This window comes from Artemia franciscana, chromosome 4 (assembly GCF_032884065.1).
Source record: "Artemia franciscana chromosome 4, ASM3288406v1, whole genome shotgun sequence".
NCBI classification, from domain to species: domain Eukaryota; kingdom Metazoa; phylum Arthropoda; class Branchiopoda; order Anostraca; family Artemiidae; genus Artemia; species Artemia franciscana.
The window spans coordinates 18431264-18458012 of record NC_088866.1 but is presented as its reverse complement, the minus strand read 5'-3'; the positions used below and the strand labels follow the sequence as shown (position 1 = coordinate 18458012).

The 26749-nt window shown below is 34.9% G+C and overlaps 1 protein-coding gene across 1 annotated transcript; it reads left to right on the top strand.

Moving 5' to 3' along the window:
- The first annotated feature begins 6658 nt into the window (after positions 1 to 6658).
- On the top strand, positions 6659 to 26454 carry LOC136026094 (uncharacterized). Its single transcript, XM_065702371.1, has 2 exons — positions 6659 to 6773; positions 25029 to 26454. The coding sequence occupies exons 1-2, from the start codon at positions 6729 to 6731 to the stop codon at positions 26400 to 26402; spliced, it is 1419 nt and encodes a 472-aa protein (XP_065558443.1). The 5' UTR covers positions 6659 to 6728; the 3' UTR covers positions 26403 to 26454.
- Positions 26455 to 26749: the final 295 nt, after the last annotated feature.

Sequence of the window (26749 nt, the reverse complement as noted above, 5' to 3'; positions counted from 1 at the left end):
TTTTACTCGTCTTCAGATTTATTTATTAATTTATATTAGTAACTGTTGTATGTTTGTTTGCCATTATTGTTTATTTAATTTGTATTCGTTTTTGTTTTTTTATTTATACTTCAGCAAAAAAAGATTTCTGTTTTTTTAAGCTTTATTTGCCCATATTAATTTTTACTCGTTTTTCGAATTATTTATTGATTTATATTACTACCTGTTGAAGGTTTTCTACTGTAACTGTTTATTTAATTTCTGATCGTTTTGGGTTTCGTTTAGTCTTTAATATTGATTTTTGGTCATTTTCAGTTTCAATTATTGTTAGGTTATTATTTCTTCTGATCTTAAGTCTACTTGGCCTTTACTTTTCTTTGAAGAACTTCTTTTTCGGAAAGTATTTTTGAAATAATTTTGTTCGTTTTTGATTGCCGAACTTTCGAATTTTTTGAAGTTCCCAATTTCTAAACATTTTTTAAATATTCAGGTATTTAAATATTTTCAAATACATGATAATATCCCATTAAATAATTTATTTTTATGATTAGATTGTCTTTAACTTCCTCTTTGGAGGGGGTTTGGGCCATGGAGGGCCAGAGATCGGCTCCCATAAGCTTTGGGAGCTGATAAGTTTTGAGAGCTGAATAAAATATTGTGAATATTTTTCTTGGAGAAGGGGAATCAGGCAATGGAGGGAGGGCCAAGGGTCACCTCCCATAATTTTCTGAATAAAATGTTTTAAGAATTTTTTGTTTTTGGGGGGAGGGATATCCATGGAGACCAGGGGTCGGCTCCCATTATTTGTAAATAAAACATCTCTGAAAAGTTTTTTTGTTGAGGGGGAGGGGGTTGGGCCATGACGAAGGGCCAGGGATCAGCTCTCTTAATCTTTGGAATAAAATATTAATCGTAAGCTGTTTTTTTGGAAAGGGTGCTTCATCCCCGGAGTTGTTGTTATATCATCTTTGGTCTATTTTGAACAGAATAGCTATCTCAGAAATTCGATCAGACGTATTTTTGGAAAAAAGGTGTGAGGGAGGGGGTTAGTAGCCCTCCTGTCACTTCTGACTCTCAAAAAAGGAATTAGAAAATTCAATTCCCCATCGAATGAGCCTTCCTCGAAAGTTTATACGACCACCCTTCCATAAAAACCTTATAGAGGGTTGTCAGGGGTTGTATCAACCCTGAATTTTCTGTTATCTGATCTCTGAACTATTTTGAACAAATTGGCTATCTCAGAAATTTTAATCGTATCCACTTTTGGAAAAGAGGGTGTAGGGGGAGGGGATCTAGTGGCCGTCTGTTAACTTTTGAATCTTGAAAAGGGAACTAGAACTTCCCTTTTCCAATCAAATGAGCCCCCTTTCAGTTTATACGACAATACACTCCATAAAAACCTTATATGCCCCTTGGGCATAACTTACAACACCTGCCTCTGGGCTCTCAGGTTTTGTGTCAACCCTGGGGTTTTGCTATCTGATGTTTGGACCATTTTTGACGTAATGGCTGTCTCGAAATTTTCTTCTGATGCGTTTTTTTTTGGGGAGGGGAAGGGCATGCGGGAAAGACTAGTGCCCTTTTATCTCTTTAACGTCTTAAAAATTGAACTAGAAATTTTAATTTCCAATCAAATGAGTCCCCTCCGAATATTATACGTGTACCCCTTCCATAAGTAAAGAAAGTTAAAAGTTCTAGTGGTTTTTTAAGTGATTAAATAAAAAAAAACAAGTTTTTTCAACTTAAAGTAAGGAGCAACGTCAATACTTTAAATGAACAGAAATTTTTACTTGTATGAGGGGTCTACCCTCTCTCAATACCTCTCTTTACACGCAGAAGTTTTATTTAGAACATTAAAAATTCTTATTATTCTAAGTAAAAGGCCCGTTTGCTACAGGAGTCGTTCTTAAGGAATTGGACAAAATTTAAACTTTGTGTAAAGAGCGAGATATTGAGGAAAGGGCAGTCTCCCTCATATAAACAATAATTTCTGTTCATTTTAAGTTCTGACGTTGCTCCTTACTTTAGGTTGATAAAAACTAGTTTTTTTTCATTTGATTTCTGTTCGTTTTAAAATAATGCCCGGACATCCAACTCCTCCTCTATTAAAAATTCCTTCTCCCCACAGACAATCCCTCCATGGAAAATGACTCCCACGTAAAATACACCTTCCCCCCTCCCCGCCAGGAAAAATCCTCTCAGACCCTTCCATTCTAGCTAAAACTTCCCCCAGAATTTTTTTTTTGGACTGCTCCAAGTGAAAACTTTTTCTTAGCGGGCTTTCATTTGAAAATATTATTTTTAAATCATGCCAGAAACCCCCTCCTTCATGGGAAAGCCTTCCTGCAAATAACTCGCCCCCCCAGTAGATAGTTGCTCCAGAAGAAAATTCCGTCTGGAGAATACATCCTGTGAAAAACTCCCCTATGGTGAATTTCTCATATGGAAAATCCCCCCTCCTATGGAAAGATACCCTATACAACTCCAACCCGGTTTAAAATTTCCCCCAAACAATTCCCTTTAAGATCTCCACATGAAAATTGAGTCGGCAAAGAGAAGGTAAGACTAATAAAAAGAAATCCGTATAGGAATTGTTCCAAATTCAGGAATTCTCACCCAGTGTAAAATTTCCCCAAAACTTTCCTCCCCATGGAAATTCTCCCCATGGAAAATCCCTGAAGTAAATATCACTCCCCCTTCCACCCTTAAATGTATGCATTCTTCTCAGTAACAAATACCATATGTAAGCAATGGGCAAACTTTATAACTTAAAGACCTTTCCCCAGGGACTGTGGGGGGATGTTAACTTCAAAGGCATAGTTATTGGGTGTCTCAGCTATGCTGAACAAAATGGCTATCTCAAAATTTTCATCGGAAAACTTTGAGAAAAATGAGGTGGGAGGGGGGCTAGTTGCCCTCCAATCTTATTGGTTACTTAAAAAGAGCACTAGAAATTTCAATGTCTGGTCAAATGAGCCCTTTACCGAAATTCTAGGACTAGTGGTTTGATACGATCATCCCTGGGGAATAAAAGAACAAACAAATAAACAGACATCCGTCATCTTTCTTTTGGCAAAAAAAAAAAAAATACAACATTGAACATTTTTGCATACGAGATTTTGAAACTTCCTTAATAGGGTTCTAGGATACGTTGGATCTGATAATATGATTTTCATTAAGATCCCTCGACTTCTAGATTGTATTTCCCCTTTTTTCAAAAATAAGGAGAATTTTCTCAGGTGCGTAGGTTTTGATGGGTAACACTAAACTTATTGAATTTTAGAAATCTGGAATCACCATAAAAAGCCAATTCTCTTGATACATCTATTGATATCAAAATTCTGTTCCTTAGAGTTTCGGTTACTATTGAGCCGTGTCACTCCTTACTCACAGTTCGTTACCACGAACTGTTTGATCAAAAAGAATGCTCCACGGAAAAGTGGTGTTGTCTGCCATTTTGTACACAAAACCACAATTTCGCTCCAAAAAGGACGAAGTTGCTATCGACTACAGTTTTTTAAATGATCGAGTGACTCAATAGCATCAAAAACTATACTTAAAGCTTCCCAGTTGTAGAGGAAGTAATGCCGCACGGTGGATCATATTAACCATTTTATGGTTAATAAATGGGCAGCCCGGGAAGGGTACTTGTAATAGGGCCCCTCCCATTAAGACTGTCTTTTTCTATTTAGCATAAAATATTAAACTTACCCGACACAGAGGTGGAAAAGGTGGGGCGGGGCATCATGAACTTTCGTTTTTTTTGGGAGGGAGGGGGTAGCAAGTTCTACCAGGGGTTTGTTTTACAGCAATTTAAATGGTAATATTTATCTTTTTCTATTTTTTACAGTGTTTATAATGTAATATTTGACATAATATAGTTTACAATGCAATGTAATGTAATATGCATACAATGTACCATGTATTGAAACACGAGAGAAACCTACTGTAGTGATCGTGATGGCTTCAGCAGCGTAGAAGGTAAGAAGTCGTGCAGAATATCCATCTTTCATATGGGCAATAATAACATCTCTTTCCGTCCTAGGAACTGTGAAACTACTATTCATTGTAAATTGTAATAAAATACTCCAATTATGTCTTTAATTGCAATCTAAACAACTGAAAAACCGATACACTACCAATTTATTTACAATTATTGATATGCAAAATTTATCAGCGAGAAATCAGAGGCATGGGGCCGGAGGCAGCGCCATATTAGGTCTATTCTGCATGTCAGGGGACCACCCGTTCCTCAACCCTCGACTTTTATCTTAAGATTTAACTTTGTGTCCCAATTAACTAACTAACTAATTAACCCAATTTATTCCAATTAATCCCAAACTACTTCTGAAACACAAGGGCTGTTTAATTGGAATAAGAGGCTTTTTAAAGCACTAAAAAAATTTAGCGTAATGAGCAAGGGACTGAGGAAGGGGCCTGCCTCCCTAATATACGGAATCATTTCTGCTTGTTTCAGGTTTTTACATTGCTCTTTACTTTTAGTTGAAAACTTTTTTTAATTAATAAGACTAAAAAAACCTAAGCTGCTTTTCATCAAACAGTTCGTGGCAACGAACTGTAGTAAGGAGCGAACCGGCTCAATAGTAACCAAAACTCTAAAAAAAGGAATTTTGATATCAATAGCTACATCAAAAGAATCGCATTTTAATTCTGATTTCAAATATATAAGTTTCATCAAGTTTAGTCTTACCCATAAAAAGTTACGTGCCTGAGAAAAATTGCCTTATTTAGGAAAATAGGGGGAAACACCCCCTAAAAGTCATAGGATCTTAACGAAAATAACACCATCACATTCAGCGTATCAGAGAACCCTACTGTAGAAGTTTCAAGCTCCTATCTACAAAAATGTGGAATTTTGTATTTTTTGCCAGAAGACAAATCACGGGTGCGTGTTTATTTTTTTGTTTTGTTTTTTTTCCCCAGGGGTGATCGTATCGACCAAGTGGCCCTAGAATGTCGCAAGAGGACTCATTCTAACGGAAATGAAAAGTTCTAGTGCCCTTTTTAAGTGACCAAAAAAATTGGAGGGCATCTAGGCCCCCTCCCACGCTCATTTTTTTCTCAAAGTCAACGGATCAAAATTTTGAGATAGCCATTTTGTTCAACATAGTCGAAAACCATAATAACTATGTCTTTGGGGATGACTTACTCCCCCAAAATCCCTGGGGGAGGGGCTGCAAGTTACAAACTTTGACCAGTGTTTACATATAGTAATGGTTATTGGGAAGTGTACAGACGTTGTCAGGGGGATTTTATTTTGTTTAGGGGTGGGACTGAGGAGAGGGGGCTATGTGGAGGATATTTCCTTGGAGGAATCTGTCATGGGGGATGAAAAATTCAATGAAAAGGGCGCAGGATTCTCTAGCATTACTATAAGAAAACAAAGAAAAATAAACATGAAAACGTTTTTTCAAATGAAAGGAAGAAGTAGCATTGAAACTTAAAACGAACAGAGATTATTACGCATATGAGGGGTTCTAAAAATACTTTAGCATAAAGAGCGAGGTATTTAGGAGGAGATAAATACCTTGCTCTTTATGCTAAAGTATTTTTAGTAATTTCAACTATTTATTTTACGGCCTTTCTGATTCAGGGGTCATTCTTAAAGAATTGGGAGAAAAGTTAAGATTTAGTGTAAAGAGCGAGGTATTAACTAGGGTACAAACCCCCTCGTATACATAATAAAAATATAAGGTTATGAAAGTTTGTTGCGTAAGTTAATTCTTAAGTTACGTATATTTTTTACTAATAAAAACGTTCGTTAAAAATTAAAAGTTCTAGTTGCCTTTTTAAGTAACCGAAAAATTGGAGGGCAACTAGGCCTCCTTCTCCACCCCTTATTTCTCAAAATCGTCTGATCAAAACTAAGAGAAAGCCATTTAGACAAAAAAAGAATTAATATACAAATTTCATTTTAATAATTTATGTGCAGAGAGCCAAAATCAAACATGCATTAATTCAAAAACGTTCAGAAATTAAATAAAAAAAAACTGATTTTTTTAGCTGAAAGTAAGGAGTGACATTAAAACTTAAAACGAACAGAAATTACTCCGTATATGAAATGGGTTGTCCCCTCCGCAATCCCTCGCTCTTTACGCTAAAGTTTGACTCTTTGCCACAATTCTACTTTTTAAAACAATTAAAAGCTTTAGCGTAAAGACCAAGGGATTGCGGAGGGGACAACCCATTTCATATACGGAGTAATTTCTGTTCGTTTTAAGTTTTAATGTCACTCCCTACTTTCAGCTAAAAAAATCAATTTTTTTACTTAATAAATATCTAAAAAAGAAAGAAAGCTTGAACAGCATTTAGAACTTGTAATGTAAAATAACTGTTCAAATTACATTTTGCTTCTAGCAAAGTCTCACTTATTTGTGGTAGTTTAAGTTCGTTTTAACTTTGGCTTCATGGTCATTGTTATTACTGTTCGATTTGTGTTTCATTTCCTCATTCACTAATATTCACCCTCATCCACCCTCATTTTAAGGTAGATATCTTATATAAGCTGGTTTCTCCTCACTTTAAGTTTTCAGTTTGTTTTATTGAAAAAAATTACAAAAAGTGTTTCAATGCACATTTTAATGCTTTTGCCGTGTGTGCGCTGATTGAAAGCAAAAGGAAAACCGGTATCACATCTCCATACTTAGGTAATAAAAATCTTTAGTTGTTTTTTGACAGATGTTCAATGTTATTTCCAATTTGTTTTTCTATGTGTTCAGTTTTCTGAAATGATTTTTTGGTCTCTTGGTATATTTATTTGCTGTTTTTTAAATGTAAGTTTATAGGCTGATTATTTAAATAACAAAGATTAGCCACACTGATGTCCTGTTTAAAAAGCTTTGCCTCTAAGTTTCATTGTAAAGGTAATATGACCCTGATTGCCGGTTTAAGACAGCTTCTGATGTAAAGCACTTGAAAAATTAAACTGTTCTGCATCAATTTCGACCAGCGTCGTCCCTTCCTTAGGGACTATGCAAAGCCACCTACGGATTCCCTGAGGTGGAGATTGAATAGATACACTTGACTTAGAGATATCACTTCGCTTGATTCTCCTGTCAGATTCTTTGAGAGAGCAGACACCCTCCTCTTCCTCCATGACACCCAGTCTTACGCAGACATGGGTGCACCTTCAGGTCCTATTTCTGCCTTGCTGGAGAACTGGTGTAGGCCGTGGGGCTATTTCATTCTTGGATGACCAAGCAGTTGTTTCCGTTCGGTGGCTGTGGGACTGAATTCATAGGCGATGGTGCTTTGGATTTTTTATACAGTCGGAGGAGACGGTCATACCATATCATTATATTATGCTCCACATACAGGGAAATCGAAACCAACATCATATTGGTCAGGAAGCTGACCGTTTCTGACAGAGTCATATCAGCGCAGTTCCTCTAAACTTCTGAGTTCGTTGATTTAAGTCACATGCACCTTCTTTAAAACTATGATGTTTTCCTACCAACTGTAGGTGCCGTATACCAATAGGACTGAACCTAGGATTAAATATTCTTATATTTGTAAGGTGGCTAACGACAAGGTTGAGTAAGATTTTTTGACGTCTTTTTAAGTCTTCCTAGGACGAATATGCCTTGGAGATTCATGGGTTGATTTTGATTACGACTGACCCCCCCCCCCAAAAAAAAATCAAAAATAATGAAATGTTTCCACATAAACTGTATATTTTTCCTACACTTTCTAGTTTTAATATTTTTTATTGGGTGTGCTTAATCAATACTATTCCAAATTTTTATACCATAAAACTTCATTAAGAATTTGAAACCGAGTCTAAATTAAAAATAATAGTTTATAGCCATTCTACCACAAGGTATTCAAAGCTCAACATGTAAAGTAGATCTTTTCAAATTAACTTACTTAAAATTTTATTTTGAACTCCAAATTGAATAATTTACATCAGTCCATGGCAGTATGCTGTTGAAACTGTGATCGTATCAATAAAATTACTTGACCATCTCTGAATTTGTGTCTGATGCAGTGGCGGTTCTGGTCTCTCTTGCACCTGAGGTTTAGTCTTGATTAGCACCCCTCCTCTCTGTCTCCCATAAAATTGTCAGGCCAAATTTTAGCAAAATTTTCATTTTGTAACAATGTTATTTCCCATTTATTGATTAATTAATAATTTACTTTGAAGTTATTTTTTAGTTTATCGTTTAAATTATTTATGTTTTAATTATTTTGATTTAATTCGTTCAATTATTATTAATTTTTTTTTATTTTTAACTAATTTTTATTTTACTAATTAATTAATAACTTATTATCTATTTTCATTTATTAACTGCCCACTCTACTTTACGAATATAATTTCAAAAATTATAAAATTATTGTAACCTTTAGATTATTTGTTTGAAATTTTGCGACCATAAAATTTCTACGGCCTCTGGCCCGATACCCACGCGCCCTATTTGGGCCAAAACTTTACTTTTCTAGCACAAAATGGTAGAAAACGGCACTTTTTTGAGCTGTGATATATTTCGTCAATAGCCATGGAAGGAAATTAAAATAAAATTCAAGCCCTACCCCCAAAAAAATAACCTTCCTAAGTATGATAACTCCTAAGCAATAGCAAAAGGTCGAGTGATCGTATAATTGAAAAAACACAAAACATTTATTGCTTGGGAAAATGAGCTGAGAGCTTAATGCTGCTTCTGATAGCGTTTTTATGGATACTTACCCCCTTTTTGTAAAATCTAGCTTATTCTTTCAATCAGATTTTGCTGCCATCCTACAAACTCTTTGTGTATGCTTGATTTTCCTAGATTTAAACAAAATACTTTCCGAAACCCAAATTGACCAACGAATTGAGTTAAATATAAATAGTTGTGATTATCACTGTTGCTTCTCATTTAATCACAGACTTCATTTATGATTCGATGTGATCATCCCTGTCACTTCTCTAGTAACCGCAGATTTCGCAGTCCATTATTTTCATTTGAGATTCGTAGTGATAATTGTTGTCGCATGTTTTCAAGCCGCATATCTTGTTTGCGCTTCATTTTCGCTCATCCTTACATCATACGGTTTTCCATGCCTTTTGCTTTAGCTGTTATGATTCATCCAAAATCGTTTTAACAAAAAAAATTATGCATTCATTTATACATAAATAAATGTTCAGTTACTGGTATATATATATATATATATATATATATATATATATATATATATATATATATATATATATATATATATATATATATATATATATATATATATATATATATATATATATATATATATATATATATATATATATATATATATATATATATATATTTGTCCTTCTCAGTATTGCTACTCTTCTAACCACATATTTCATTTACGATTCTATACATTCGTTGAGATGATGGCTGTCACATGTCTTCTAGCCACAGACCTCGTTTGTGCTTCATTTTCTTCAATCTTTACCTCAGACTTTTTTCCATGTCTGTGGCTTTAATTGTTCAGATTCATTCAAAATAATGTGTAACCCGCATGACATCACAGATAAAATAATTTCTTTCCCAGCTTTTCCCCAGTCGTCATATTTTGTTTTAATTGTATTGTTGTATAATTCAGTATCAACCAGGAATGTTCCTTCTCAGAGTCATTTGTCAACTTGTGTAATTTTGCACGTGTCATGTATACAAAATTTTAATTCCTCCTCCCTGTTTATCAATCATACATGCTAAATTAACACATTCCTTCATTACATTATAATTTTGCTTTGTCTTCTAACTGCTCAAGCACGTAACACTAACAGGTTTCATTCCATCATAATTTTACTCTGGCTTCAAACAACAGATTTCGTTGTACAACGTTTTCCTTTGTAGTTTAACATAATTTTTGCTGTTCCTCGTTCCATGCTTTTTCTTTTGCTGTTCAGAGTCATTTGTCATCTTGCGTAGTTTTGTAACCATTATAGACGCGATTTAAAAAAAAAACAATTTTTTTTAACTGAAAGTAAGGAACGACATTAAAACTCAAAACGAACAAGAAAACTCCTCAACCTCTCAATCTTTGGCCTAAAGTTTGACTTTTGTCGTAACTCTACTTTTTAAAACAATAAAACCTTTAATGTAAAGAGCGAAGCGCTGAGGAGGGGGGAGTCCCCTTCATATACGGAATAACTTCTGTTTATTTTAAGTTTTAATGTCGCTCTTTACTTTCAGTAAAAAAACTTATTTTTTAGTATTAAATTTCTGGACGTGTGTCAAATAATACATGTTCGAGTTTGGTCCACCGTACATGAAAACTCAAAACAAAATTTGTGTAGTAATTTTGACAGATTTAGTCCGTATATGAAAGGACTGCCCCCTCCTTGACACCTTAATCTATACGCTAAAGTTGTCAGCACTTTTAAAAAAAGCTTCCTATTCTAATTAAACGGCTCATGTATTTTAGCAGACGCTCGGTCTGGGACAAACAGTCAAACTTTAGCGTAAAGAGCGAGGCATTGAGGAGGGGTTAACCCTTCATATATGGAATAATTTCTCCTCATTTTTCAAATATTGCCGGCAAATCTGCCCTCTATGAAATATACCCCCCCCCCCTTACGGAAAGCTTCTCTGTGGAAATTTCATCAACGAAAAGTTCACCCCCCCCCCGTAAAACTCTCTCCAGACAGTCCCATCCTTGAAAAAAAACCCTCCCTGTAAAATCCCTTGAGGACAATTCAGCCTGAATAATTCTCCATAGTATTTTTTTTCATTTGAATAAGACTTTAATCTTTAATCGATTGCTCTATCACTCTAGAAATGCTTTCTTCAGTAGAAACTATTTCCTGGAAATTAAAACATGCGGGAAAAAGCCCTTGGATAATTCCCCGGAACACCTCCACATGAAAAATTGGCAAAGAGAATGTTGGGCAATTAAAAAGAATTTCTTATTGTAATTCTGTCAAAACCCCAGCGTAACGGTTCCCCTCGAAGACTCAACCCCCCTAGGAATTTCCCTCCTCAAGGAAAATTCTGCCTATAGAAATCAACCCCGAACATAACCTCTCCCCCCCAAAAAAAAGCGTCTGTATGCTTCCCAATAACAAATACTATACGTAAACAATGGGCAAACTTCATAACTTACATATTCAACAATATTTAACAATAATTAACAATAATTTTTTTTTCTTTGCGCATTTCTTTGATTTTGAATGAATAGTCATCGTTTATTTGTTATAATTTTGCTGCTGAACAGGGACATTTTAGGTCCATAAATTGAGCAGCATATTATTGATTGTAAGTGCAATTTTAGTAATTTTCCTTTGATGAAATAAACGCATACCTACCTACCTAAAAAAACAAAATGGGTATCTCAAAATCTTGATCCGATAATTTTTGGGAAAAAAGGGTGTGGGAGGGCGCCTAGTTGTCCTCCAATGTTTTCGGTCATTTAAAAAGGCACTGTAACTTTTGATTTCCGTTTGAATACACCCTCTCCCGATATTCTAGGACCATTATTTCGATACAATTACCCCTGGAAAAAAAAAATAAGCACGCGTCTGTAATCTATTTTCTGGCAAAAATAGCAAAACTCTACATTTTAGCAGATAGGAGCTTGGAACTTCTACACAAAGATTCTTTGGTACGCAGAACTTAATGGGGTGATTTCCAATTAAGTTTCCTTGAATTATAGGGGGTGTTTCCCCCCTTTTTCCAAAATCATGCAAATATTCTCAGGCTCGTAACTTTTAATGGGTAACACTAAATTTGGTAAACCTTGTATATTTGGAATCAGCATAATAAGCTGATTCTTTGATGTATCTATTACTACTACTACTACTACTACTACTAATAGCTCACCGCAGCACCAAACCGCCTGAGGCCAACACAGCTACGCACGCTCCTCCTCCAACCTAATCTATTTAAAGCCTCCCTCTTTACACCCTCCCAGGAAGTTCCCATTTCCTTTAAATCTTTATTTATGACCTCCTCCCAACCCAGACAAGGACGACCTGCTTTCCGTGTAGCCCCAGACGGTTGGCCAAAAAGGACAATCTTCGGTAATCTGTCATCTGTCCTTCATCCGTAGAACGTGGCCTAGCCATCTCAACCTTTCTTTCATTATAGCCCCAGAAAGCGGGATTGAACCACACTTTTCGTACAACCTGCTGTTTGAAATACGGTCAGTCAGCCGGGTACCCAGAACAATCCGTAGGCAATTTCTCTGGAAAACATCTAGTAAATTTTCATCTGCTTTTCGGAGTGCCCATGCTTCAGAGCCATATTTGACCACTGTCATCACTGTAGCTTCCAATATTCTAATCTTGGTTTGTAGACTTATCTTTCTATTCTTCCAAACTTTTTTTAGCTGTGAAAAAAAACCCTGGGCCTTAGCTATTCTACTTTTAACATCTTCACTGCTCCCACCATCTTTACTAATAATACTACCAAGGTAACTGAAGCTCCCAACCTGATCAATCTTTTCGTTACCTAATGTCACCTGTTCATCTTCACTTATTCCTAGCCTTAGTGACTTAGTCTTCTTAACATTAATTTTCAAGCCTATTTTAGCACCCTGAACTCGTAAAACCTCTAAAAATTCATTCATTTTGCTCACACTTTCATCTAATATGCTCAAATCATCAGCATAATCTAAGTCCAGGAGCGTTCTTCCTCCCCATTTGATTCCATGGTCTCCAATTGCCTTTCCTGTGCTCCTTAAGACGAAGTCCATCAAAATGATCCATATAAAGGGGGATAGAACACAACCCTGCTTAACTCCTGATTTAATACAAAACCAGTTGCTAACCTCATTTCCTACCTTAACGGCAGCAGTATTATTCTCGTACATAGCGCAAATCACTTTAATGTATTTTTCAGGTATACCATATAACGACAAGACCTTTGTTAACGCTGCTCATAATCGATAAAACTCAGGACCAAAGGTGTTTGACAACGAAGGGACTTCTCAATTATTAACCTAAGAGTGAAAACATGGTCGACACATCCTCTACCTTTTCTAAAACCGCATTGTTCTTCCCTTAAAACTTTGTCTACAGCATGTCTCAGTCTAAAAAGTATCATATTACTCAGTAATTTGCTACCTACAGAGACCAGACTAATGCCTCGATAATTACGACACTCACTCTTGTCACCTTTCTTATACAGTGGTTTAATTAAGGTTTTCCTAAAATCATTGGGTACTTCCACTTTTTCAAAAATCATGTTCATAATCTTCAGTAGCTTATTCCTAACCTCAGAGCCACCATATTTAAGAAACTCGTTAATCATACTATCAGCACCTGGGGCCTTGTTATTTTTTAATCCTTTTAGTACTGTCGCTAATTCTTCCTCACTAAACAAATCTTCCTTCACATCCAAGGTATCACAAACTTTTTCATTTTCATCTATATCTTTTCCTGTAACTGTATCTCGGTTTAGCACATTCTCAAAATGTTCCACCCATCTTTCTTTAACTTTTTCCTTATCACTAATTGTGGCCCCATTTCTATCTTTAACTGGGACTAGTCCAGATTGGCTACTCCCTTTCAATTTATTAACATGCCAGTATAATATTTTACTATTATGTCGTCTAGCCGCATCTTCCAGATCCTCAGCAATTTTATCCATCGCCTCCACTTCACATCTCCTTAGTTCATATTTTAATGCTTTCTCCACTTTCTTTGCATTCCTTTTGTTTTCATACGACCTATCACTCAGATAGTTCTTATACAAACCCCTTCTACTCTCTATTAAACCTAAAGCTTTTTCACTAATATTCCTAGTTGCAGTCTTAGCACTCTTCCCTAGGACACCATCAGCAACTTCACAAATTGTTTTTCTGAAATTATTCCATCCATTTTCCACATTGTCAAATTTTAAACTCTCAAGTTTAGTACTCAACTGTTCCTGGAATTTTTTTCTCAAATTTTCATCCTGTAGTCTACCAACATCATAACTTTCCGGGAGGGAGTTACCCTTCTGAAATTTCATCTTTAAATTAACCTTAGACACTACTAGATGGTGATCTTTACTTTTAACATCAATAACGGCACTCCTATACACCCTAGTATCTTGTATTGATCCTGCTAGTCTTCTGTTTACAATAACATAATCAATAAGGTTTGCTGTCTTACCATCACGTGAATACCATGTCAACTTATGGGCCATTTTGTGACCAAACACCGTATTGGTTATAATTAGGTTGTTATACCTACAAAATTGCAAAAGCCTATAGCCATTACTGTTTTCTTTTCCTACACCAAATTTACCTAGGCTAGGATACCATCTATCCCTATTTCTACCAGCCTGGGCATTAAAATCTCCTAGCTAAAACACCATATTTCTACCTGGTACCCTGTCTATTTGCTCCTGTAACTGTAAGTAAAATTCATCTGAGTCACTAGTATCTCCATCAGTTGGTTCAATGGGGGCATATACTACTATAACTGATACCCTAAACTTTTTAGTCATAAAATGAGCAATTAGTATTCTATTATTAATACCTTCCCAGCATAAACAAGACTTAGCAGCTTCCTTATTCATCATGAGCCCTACTCCCTGTCTATGTACCCCATCCTTCCTGCCTGAGTAAACAAATTCTATGTCACCTAATTTCAGGCTTCCTATCCCTGGGATATGAGTGTCTGAAACTCCTAATAAATCCAGTTCAAACTGTCTGAATTCGTCAGTCAAAATGTCGATGCGATATTCATTTTTTAACGTCGTAACATTCCAAGTTCCAATTTTCATGTTCTTTAAATCTTTGAAATTATTTTGGCCTCAAGAAAAGCAGTGATCCCGGATACCAGTGCTGGATGGGGACCAACATATCTTCTCAAGTCTACACCGAAGCGCTTAAGCCGGCTTAGAACCGGACAGCAAGAAGTCCCTGGGACCTCCAGTAAGTTGGAGGCTTTGTGCAATCCTGGGCCCATCTTGGTCACAACATGGTTTTCAGCACTTGGCGATGCTCTTCTATCAACAAGAGTCGAAATCCTGCACAGACAGTCCCAAGCTTATTACCTCCGACTCATTATATATTCATGCCTACAAATATTATGCTACTACGGGGAGGCAGCCTATTAAAATTTCGTTTTTAGCCGATCCAAGTCGCTCCTCTGTTACCATAAACTATTTGAAAAGCGATAAGACCACTCATAGGACAAAAATGATGTAATTTTCGTCTTGAAATGCATATAAATTTGAGGTCACTCCAGTGTTCTTTTCTCCCCAAAACTAAGGCTCTAAGTGATTTTTATCAAACTCCTAACCTATGTAGATCGTTTCTTCAAGCCAGAAAATCCCAGGGTACCAATCCCCCCAAGAAATAGGGTACCATTTTCAAGAAAAATTCATACCGAACTATATCCACAATTGCTCATTTAAAGATATATCCGGAATCGAGCCGCAAGGTGAAACAAAACTTTAATTTGGTCAATTAGTTTCATTTCTTTAAAAATAAAATTAAAAAAAAAATCATTTTTAGCTTTTTTTTCTCACTTATAGTACCCTCCTAGGCAGCCACCTATTTTGCTGTATATAAAAAACAGCTCTAAGATTTAATCGTGAAAAGGTGGCTTAAGGCAATCAAATTGTTCTTGGTGATAAACTCTAATTAAGAAGAAGTGCTAACAGTAAACAAGTGTCTAAAAAAAGAATTTTGATAATTATATACAAATCCAATTGATCAGCCTATTGTGGTGAATTTCATGTGAAATTCAATAAGTTCAAGTTACCAACCAAAAGCTGCAAGCCTCAGAAAATCTGCCTACTTTTCGAAAAAGGGGAGAGCATCCCTTTTGCCAGGCCATGGGTGCGCCTTTTATTTTGTTTGTTTATTCTTTTCTGCTAGAAGTGATTCATCGAGCCAACAGTACTACTATATGGGGTGAGGGGTCATTTGAGCGGAAGTTGTAAACTTTTAGGGTACTTTTTAAGGTGCAAATGAGTACTAACCACAATGCAGTTTCGTACCATTTTGTGCTGCAATAAAACAATTTCGATTCACACAGGCCTAAAATACTATGAAGTGAAAATTGTGATATAGCGATACGTTTACGGAGGAGGGCCAGTTGATCTTCGTGTAGGTAGAGAGGAGCACAGTATGCCTGAAGCCTCATAGTATTCATTCATAACTATGCTCTAATTTTCGAGCAGTTTAATAGTCGTCTAATAAATACTGAAGGAGAGGAGAGGGAGGGTTGAATTTATCTGCAATCGTGAGCATTACCAGGAATTTACCGAAGAGATAAAGGCATGCGCTACCAGGAGTTTTTCGTCCCCAACGCCTTAAGAACGATAGCAGAGTCGGAAGGGCAACTGGAATGAAACCAGTCTTTTTGTCAGCGTCTCACGATTGGAGGAGCTTTACTGCTGCACATAAGGGTAAAACAATAAGAAATTTAGTTCAAATGTTTTAAGAGGTAATTGGTAAAAAGTGCAGTTGTAATTACCCGATAGTGACATTTGCTGCGCTCATAAATACTTCTATTAAACTCTAGAAAACTTTGGCGAAAAGAGTAGGGGGGTGAGGAAGAGGCGCCCCTCTATACAGAAAATAATTTCTGTACATTTTAAATTTCATTATCGCTCTTATCTTTCATTTGAATTTTTTTTTACATTTAGCAAAAAAGAAACGATATTTTCCATATGTTCTTTATGGCACATTTAATACCAGATGCTACATCAGCTAAGTAGGCCAGTTGAAATGCTATCAAAAAGGTGTTTAGTAATTTAAGGCATTTTTTAAAGGACTTGACCTTATTCCCACCTCAAGCATTTTATAGTAGATTAATTCATACTTTGTTTTCATTTCTCTCATTTTAAGTTTCACTACACTTTACGTAATTGTAATTACTAGTTTGTGAAACCAGGTGATAACAAATATAATGAAAAGAAAGGAACCACCCATCTCCTTAAAACTAGACTATGCATCTTTAAATTTTTGGCGTAGGCTATGTAGTTAAATTAAAAAAAATATATATACAATCACTGATGATGAAAAGGAAACACGAAACTAGCTCAATTTATTTTGTAAATGACGATAAGATGGCAACAAAGTTTTTTTGTTGAAGTGAAGAACGAGATTCAAACTAAAAATTAAAAAATTATATTATTGATTCGCATATTACGCAATACATGCTTAAAAAGTTGTCAAACCCCAAAACCGACACCAAAAAAGCAAGATGTTTTCTTAAGAGCAGAAAATTATTCCTAGCTTGCTTGCTAAAAATAAGAGACTAATTTATGACAATCTCAATTGTTTTCCAACAGCCATTATATTGACAACTTTTAAAATACAACGGCATTTCTCTAAGGAATTGTCAAGCAACGTCAGTTTCCAGTAACCGTAAATTTTTAAAATTCCATAGAGACATTGGAAAATACCACGAGACGGTTTGTTTGCTTGAGCTAGTTTTGTAGATATATCTTGTGTAAATTGGCAAGCAATAACTCTTCTTCGTTTTAAGCTTCAGCTTTGATTTTTGCTTATGAATTTTTTTAATCGATTTTGGATCGTTTGTATTTTACGTAAAAACGTTACAACTATACCACGTGCACCGGAACTGTGCAACGTATGTGACGCTCCAAAATGTACAGCATGGGGTGGAAAATGGGCGATCCCTTGCAATAAACATAGGCTTTACTTCCTACCTTCCTTAAAATTTTCCTCAAGACATATGCAACTTTGTCACATAACTTAAGACTGCGAGGGGTGGTTGCCACCAGCATTTTTGAGATTAGAAAACAAAAACGCACTTATTTTCATAAAAATAGAAGTAAATAAATGTCGTTTTCTTCAACGGGCAGCTTTATTTATTTTTCTAGCACATTTTTATTTTTCGTTTTCTAAGGGGACTGGGAGAGGGGACATGTAAATGGGACGTAGCAAACTTCCAACTGATGGCTTTCAACCATGGAGATAATAATTATCCTTTTCTCATGCTTCCAAGCCTATCGACTCCAGAAATGGCTCCAAACGAGTGCCATTTTCTACATATAACCCTTTACGATGGAGCTACTAAGACGAGTCTATAAAAGGCACATATAAAGAAGCAATAGCTTTCAAAGGAGCCAGTAAACATATCTCTGCTATACAGTGGTAACCTGCTAGCCCACGCAAAAAAAAAAAAAAAAATCAGGGATAAAAAATTAAATGAAAACACCATGCCAACAAGCGATTATCTCGCTTTTCATGATGGGGGCTTATAACCTTCAAATGAGTGTTTTAGAAAGTGAAAAATCCATTGATCAGCTTTAGATTTGTATTTTTCTGCGTTTTGACTCTATTTGGAGAAAAATTGATGCTTCGAGGCACATAATGGAAGAGAATACCACCTAGCTATGGTCTTTCAGGATGGGAGGAGGCTCAAAAAGTCTGTATATAATTTTAAAATCATACAAAATCGATTAACTATATATATATATATATATATATATATATATATATATATATATATATATATATTTATATATATATATATTTATATATTTATATATATATATATATATATATATATATATATATATATATATATATATATATATATATATTTATATATATATATATTTATATATTTATATATATATATATATATATATATATATATATATATATATATATATATATATATATATATATATATATATATATATATATATATATATATATATATATATATATATATATATATATATATATATATATACACACACACACACACATATATATATATATATATATATATATATGTATATATATATATATAAATAAATAAATATATATATATATATATATATATATATATATATATATATATATATATATATATATATATATATAAATATATATATATATATATATATATATATATATATATATATATATATATATATATATATATGTATATATATATATATATATATATATATATATATATATATATATATATATATATATATATATATATATATATATATATATATATATATATATATATATATATATATTTATATATATATATATCAAAATGGCACCTGGCCAAAACCAAAATTGTACCAATGGAATCAGCATGGTTGAAAACCTTGTATAGGGAAATTAGAGTCCCCACCTTGAACAACAGGGAGAAATGCCTTTTTGCATTGGTAGCACTAATCTTTCTCTCGTTTTTTTTTTTTTTTTTTTTCGTTTTTTCCCCAGGGCTAGTAGGTTACCAGAACACCATAGAGAGATGTTTAAGGGTCTATTTCAAGAGCTCTTTGTCCCATTACCGGACTTTTTTTTATGGCACTTAGTATTAACCAAGTGACATACAGCAATCGTAAATTCTGTCGGTCTGTCTGTCTGTTGGTCTGTCTGTTGGTCCCGGTTTTGCTACTTTAGGCACTTTCAGGTAAGCTAGGACAATGAATTTTGGCAGGCGTTCAGGGACCAGACCAGATTAAATTAGAAATATTTTTTTTTCCGATTTGACCATCTGGGGGGAGTGGGGGCCGGTTATTTCGAAAAAAAATAGAAAAATGAAGCATTTTTAACTTACGAACGGTTGATCAGATCTTAATGAAATGTGTTGTTTGGAAGGATATCGTATCTCAGAGCCATTATTTTAAATCCCGTACCGATCTGGTGACATTGGGGGGTAGGGTTTGGGAGGAGGAAACCTAAAATCATGGAAAACACTTAGAGTGGAGGGATCGGGATGAAATTTAGTGGGAAAAATAAGCACAAGTCCTAGATACATGATTGACATAACCGGAATGCATCTCAATGAAATTTGATACTTAGAAGGATATCATGTCTCAAAGCTCTTATTGTAAATCCCTGCCGGATCTGGTAACATTGGGGGGAGTTTGGGGGGAACCTAAAATCATGGAAAACGCTTAGAGTGGAGGGATCAGGATGAAACTTGGGGGGAAAAATAAGTGGAAGTCTTAGACACGTGATTGACATAATTGTAATGGATCCACTCTATTGGGGTGGGGAGGCCTTAATTCTGAAAAATTAGAAAAAATGACGTATTTTTAACATACAAAGGAGTTATCGGATCTTCATGAAACTTCATATTTAGAAGGACCTCGTAATTCAGATCTCTTATTTTAATCTCAAGTGGATCCAGCGTCATTGGGGGGGGGGTCAGTTGGGGGGGGGACCAGAAATCTTAGAAAATACTTAAAGCGGAGTGATCAGGATGAAACTGGATGGGAAGAATAAAAACAAGTCTAAGATACGTGACTGACATAACCGGACCAGATCCGCTCTATTTGGTTGAGTTGGGGAGGGGGTAATTCATATAAATGAGGAATTCTTAACTTACGAACGGGTGACCAGATCTTAATAAAATTTGATATTTTGAAGGATCTTGTGCTTTAAAGCTCTTATTTTAAATTCCGATCAGATCCTGTGACACTGGGGGAGTTGGAGGGTGAAACCGGAATTCTTGGAAAACGTGAAAATTGGGGTATTTTTGTCTTGCGAATAGGTGATAGGATGATAGGAACTTCATTTCAGATGCTCCATTTTCGACTCGAATTGGATCCGGGGACATAGGGGGTTGGAGGAGGGAAACAGAAATCTTGGAAAACGCTTAGAGTGGAGAAATCGGGATGAAACTTGATGGGAAGAATAAGCTCAAGTTTTAGATACTTGATTGACATAATTGGAACGGATCCGTCCTCTTTGGAGGAGATGGGGGGGGGTGTTAATTTTGAAGAATTAGAAAATTTGAGGTATTTTTAACTTAAGAACGGGTGACCAGATCTTAATGAAATTTGATATCTAGAAGGAATTCATGTCTCAGAGCTCTTATTTTAAATCCCGACCAGATCTGTTGATATTGGGGGAAGTTGGAGGGGGAAATCAGAAATCTTGGAAAACGCTTAGAGTGGAGGAATCGGGATGAAGCTTGGTGGATAAAATAAGCAAATGTCGTAGATACGTGATTGACGTAACCGTACTTTATTCACTCTCTTTGGGGAGTTGGGGGAGGGGTTCAGTACTTTGGCGAGTTTGGCGCTTCTGGACGTGCTAAGACGATGAAAATTGGTAGGCGTGTCAGGGAGCTGCACAAATTGACTTGATAAAGTCGTTTTCCCAGATTCGAACATCTGGGGGGCTAAAGGGAGAGGAAAAATTTGAAAAAATGAGGTATTTATAACTTAGTAGTGGGTGTCGGATCTTAATGAATTTTTATATTTAGAAGGACATCGTGACTCAGAGCTGTTATTTTAAATCCCGACCGGCAATAAGCCTCTGATTTTCCTTTTAAATCAATCTAAAGGTTCTTAGAATCTTGTTACAGCTCATACAATATGAGCTCTTGGCTCTTAGCTCGTCTTGCTCGTCACAAATGCCATATGAGCTCTTAGCTCTTGTTTATGTATGAAGTCCACCATCTGCAAGTGCCTTAGAGCACTAAAATTGGACTTTTTGTGCCATTTCTCATTGGTTTGGCGGGCTACAAGAACATTGTAGGCAGATGTTCAATAGGTCATATAAAGGCTATTTCTTATATCTATGTTCTTCCTATAAATTCTGCCATCTCCATGTACCAATGACACTAAAAATTACCCTTTTGTAGCCATGTCTCAAATGGAAACGCTGGGGCTAGTGGACTACGAGAAAAATTTTAGATTGATATTTAATGACTCATTTGGAGGCTATTGCTCATATCTAAGGGCTTTTTATCAATTTTACCAACCATAAGTTCTATATAGCACTAAAAGCAAGACATTGGCTACCAATTTTTAAGTGGAAAAGCTCGGAAGCATAAAACGGTATCATTGTAATAATTATGGCACAAAGCCCTTACCTGAAGATTACAAGAACAATTCCCGTATACCAACCTTCCAAGCCTCCTTAGTATGTTATGCTATCATGGTCCTATAAATATCAAAAGGCTAAATTCGATTAACAGAGACGTACTTTAGTTAGTTGACGCGTTACATTTCAAATTAGAATATCAAGTGTTCCATTCCTGCTTGGGCATCTTATTTCTTTAATTATGGTTTTGCCTCTTCTATATGATTATTTTACTGATAATTCACTATTTTTTTTAAATGTGATGATCTTATTTTTTAAAACTGTCTAGCACTGATAATTCAAAGCTTGTTAATTCAAAAGGCAATGGGGGCCATCCAGTTTCATCGTTTGCAACTACATTCTTATTAGACCACTAAATCCATACCCCAACACCTTGCCACTTGGCATAGGCGTGTGGTTCTGGAACCACTCAAAGTTGTATATTAATAGAAGGATTACTCATTGTAACATTTACTTATCCAATTTATTTAGTAATTTTTATATTTAATAGACAAGATAAAACTTTTTCTTATGTAAAGCCTATTTTTTTCTGTGATATTTTATTGTTTTCAGGTTATTGTTCATTCTGACTTATTGTTTATTGCTCTCTACACCTGTATATCTAAGAAAATTTTCAGGTTTGGCAGGGGGTCGGGGGGAGGTTTAGGAAAATTAGTTAGAGGTATAACAATTTTGCTTGTGCTTTGAAAACCTTGCAAACCTTCTTTAGAAAAATAGTTATTTCTAGAGCACCAAGGAAATAGATGTGCGATAGAAGTCTTAGAAATTATTTCTTACTGTCCAGTTCATTTTTAATATACAAGAGCGCTTGTTTTCTTGCCTGCTGATGAACGTGCAAAGCTGCGCTGGTAGCCAATTAAAAATAAACTATAGAAACCTCTTTGTTTTGAAGTCAGGTTATAAGGTAATTTCACGAAAAATTATGATAGATACAGAAATTATGCTTAGGTTTTGAAAACCTTGAATATCTCCCTTAGAAAAATGATTACTTCTAGAATAGCAAGGAAATCGATGTCTTAGAAGTTAATGCTTAGTGTGCAGTTCATTATTAATATAGAAGAGTGTATACTAGATGAAATCAGGAAGATTTGACCTGTAGATCTTTTGTAATCCTTTTGTAACGAACGGCTTGAGAGCTAGATAATATTCGTGAGAGGGAAAGCTGGCATAACTCTTTTCTAGGAAAATAATTATTTTCAATTCTTGATGATAATCTATCATCCTTGGTTAGAACTAAGCTAGATAGTAAGATAATAGTGGTAATCTAATTTGTCTATCAGTTCTGTGAGCCATTTGAAGGCAATTGAAGACCAAAAATGATTATAAGATTTATGACTGACCATGTCTACATATTTTGCAAGTGGGCGACTGAAAATTGTAATTACAAACAATTTGATTAAAATGGGAAAAGATTAATTAAAAAAACAATTAAGAGTTCCAAATAGGGATAGGTCCTTTTTATTAGACAGTGAAATAAATACATACAGAAGTTCTAGATATTGTGACGATGTAGACAGTTAAGACAGTCAACATCAGTAGAAGTTAACGCATTAAAATTAAAACAAACTATATATACTGAAATAAAATAATAACTTCCGGATCAAACCAAGTTTCCAGACCATTGAGTTACAAGGTTAACTAACTGTCTTGACTTTTTTGACATTACGTTTGATTTTTAATAAAGTTGGTACAAACGTCTTTTCTTCTGATTATAAATGAAATGTTGCTAGCAATTATTCTAAACACAAAAACCAAATAAAAAAAATAATATGAATTTAGGAATCAAAAGGGAGTACGTAGACACTCTTTAGTATTACTCAAAACGAAGATGGGTACAAAATAATCGTGAAATATTCTTAAATGCTTTGTATTTATACTTTAATAAGTGTCCTTAAAGAATTTAATTTTACTGTGCCAAAACTCCTATATTGTTTTGGGCTTTCAGTAAAGTGCTAGTTTTAGCACTACAAACATAGTGAAATATGATCAGTTGTCTTATATTGACCGAGAGACCGTAAAGTAATAATTTTTTTCGTTTTAAGTTCCAACTTAAGTATTTACTTTCCTGAGAAAAACTCTTTTTTTTTTAATTCAGCAGTTTAAAGCCATACACTGACATATCAGCTTGAACGTGATGGTAGAAAGGCAGAATCAGATGGGACTGAAATTAGATTAAAAAAAAAAAATCTGCAATGCGTCTTTTGTTTTCATTATCACAGGTAGTGAAGCATAAATATTTAGAAGGTAGCTAACTAACTAAATTCGTCTAGGACCTTGATTTTGGAAAAAAAATATTTTCTTATAAATGACTTCACAAATTTTTGAATATTTTTTTTAAGGTGAGCGTCTATGGCAAATATCTTTTAATTGATTGTCTATAGTAAAGAAGAATCTGTTGGTATAAGTATGGAAAAGGTTTTGCCGATTAAACTGAAATAGCGTTGCTTTGGGAAAGAGATTGAAATTTTTAATTTACGTTCAAATTATCCCTTTCTCTATATACTACAATCCTCTCTTGGGATAACAAGAAGGATAAAATGGGAGGGCTTCAGGGCCACCAAAACAAAATTGTAATCTGTGTTATTGTCCATCATGAGGGACCTTTTATTAGAAGATGTCAACTTCAATGGTATACATTTTACTTCTATTCGGCGTGTTTGAAGAGTGTGGGCGTCTTTCGGAAATCTTTTAAAATGTACTCTCATAATTACAGATTACTGCTTAATTAAAGAGATTAAAAAGTGTCGGCCCCTAATACTTAGCTTTGAATGACATTTTTTTGTCACGAGGGTTTTTTTCAAAATGAATATTTAAACTTTTAATTTCTATGGGCCGTGGTTCACTCTTCACTAGATTTTATCCATTACTTCAACTATGATATTCTCTCTCCCCATTTATTTTGATAGCCATATTTTCTTCGATTTTGTACGTACTTTGGTTTGTATGTGTTTATGCCGTATATTAATTATAGTGAAAATTCGCTGCTAGACAAATTCGCAATGTCCTTGGCAAAAGGCTAAGTTTAAAACAAAGTCCTTTGTCCATGGATGATTTAAGCATTAGGATAATCAGTTTTATTCAGCGTTTTCACCGTTTAATAATGAAGACCTATTTTTGATTTTCGGAAATTCATGGATTTATCATACAGCACATCCCTCTAGGAAACATTAATGAAGTATAGGTGTTTATAGTTGTTTTTACACGTTTTACACGTTTAATTTATTTTTACACGTTTATAGGTTGCAAGGTTTCTTTTCTTGGTAATATACTTCATTTTATTTCAGGTTATTACAAAACAAATTTTGCTCCATATTCCTTCAAGAGGTTCGTCGAAGTTGCTCATAAATCGAGTGAAAGATGTCGATAGGTCTTTTTTGAGAGATAATCCCGAATTTTTGTCAATTTCTGGGAGTACTAGCTTTCCACATAATTGTATAACATTCGACAATGAAAGTAAAAAATCTCCCCAAAGTCTTCCAAATCATATACAGAACGATGAAAATTCTGAAAATAATCGTCTGGGCCAAAAACAATTTATACCTGAGAACCATGTCAAGATTAATGACAAAATGGTAACCAGGACTTCAATGCCTGAAATAAGTCATTATCAGCTTTATATCACTGCAATTGAAGATCCTGGAGTGATGAGTATTCAGCTGTCAGGCGGTATGCCTGAAAAACCTTATAACTTACCAGACATTCCAATCGAACATAGTATGGACTTCCATTCTGAACTTCATTCAGAAAAAGAACCATATATCGGTAGTTTTGACTTTCATAAGCAAACTATTCCTTATATGCGCAAATCATTTCCCCATAATCCAGACAATAGTGCTGGGCAAATGACTAACAGCATAAGTAAGAGATACAAGGCTTCTGATGGGACTCAGCTGGCACGATCGAGCAGTTTCCCTTACATTATACCTGAAGCACTAGACTATGATATTGAGACAAGGCCTTTAAAAGTTGGTCATCATAGATCGAAAAGAGAAGTTAGGCCAGTTCAAATGGATAAAGATGCTGTTCTTTTGACTCCAATTAGACTAAACACCCTTCGAGAAATGAAAGAAGATTTGGAGGCTATGGATTTTGTAGAAAATTCAGAGGATGAAGTAATGAACGACGACTCCGTATCACAAAACAATCAAAGTGGTACCAGTTGCCTTGATGAAGAAAACTGTGAAGAAACAAAGAACGAAGGTCTAAGAGACGATAACAGTTCAGAAGATTTTACGCCTAATGAGATACATTACGGAGCTGTAATTGAAAATCTGTTACCTGATAACACTAACTGGCAACGGATTTTAGCAAGAAAGCACCCACAACCAGAAAGTATTCCGCTGTATTGGCACACGGACAAAAATTTCCCGCAGTCAGACGATATTGGGGCCATAAAATATATTCCTCCGAGAAAGGGACAGGCAATTCCTTGGTTAGCGTCAGATTTTAAGAGTATGAATAAATTACAAGATAAATTTAAGTTTCAGGCAAACGAATGGGACAGGCGTAATGGTGGAGGAGGAACAAGACAAAATATAGTTGCAGGAAGGCCTGACATTACGGTATCTCGGAATTCCCAGCCGAGGGACGTCAGGGTGTTTATGAGAAACATAATCCCTGATGAATTTGTAACAGGAAATATGTATCACAGTTTTTAAAATGTGCCATAACGGTGATCATTAGTTTTCAAATAAATCATTGTTCTATCTATTTATGAAAATAGCATCGTTGTTCAAGTCATGTATTTTTGTTTTTCTATTCTTTTAATTTTTTTTTCAGACTATGATACTTGAAAACATAGGATAGTTGATAGTCTAAGGCACATTTGGGCAATATGGACCCCATAGCCCAATACCACTGAAACAGTGACATGTAAAGCCTTTTACAAATTAAATATTAAAAAATAGATTTTTCAACTTTGATTTTCCAAAATTGGAAGGAACGGAAATTATTCTGTATTTGAGGAGGGCTCCCCATCCTTAACTATCGCTCTTTACATTAAAGT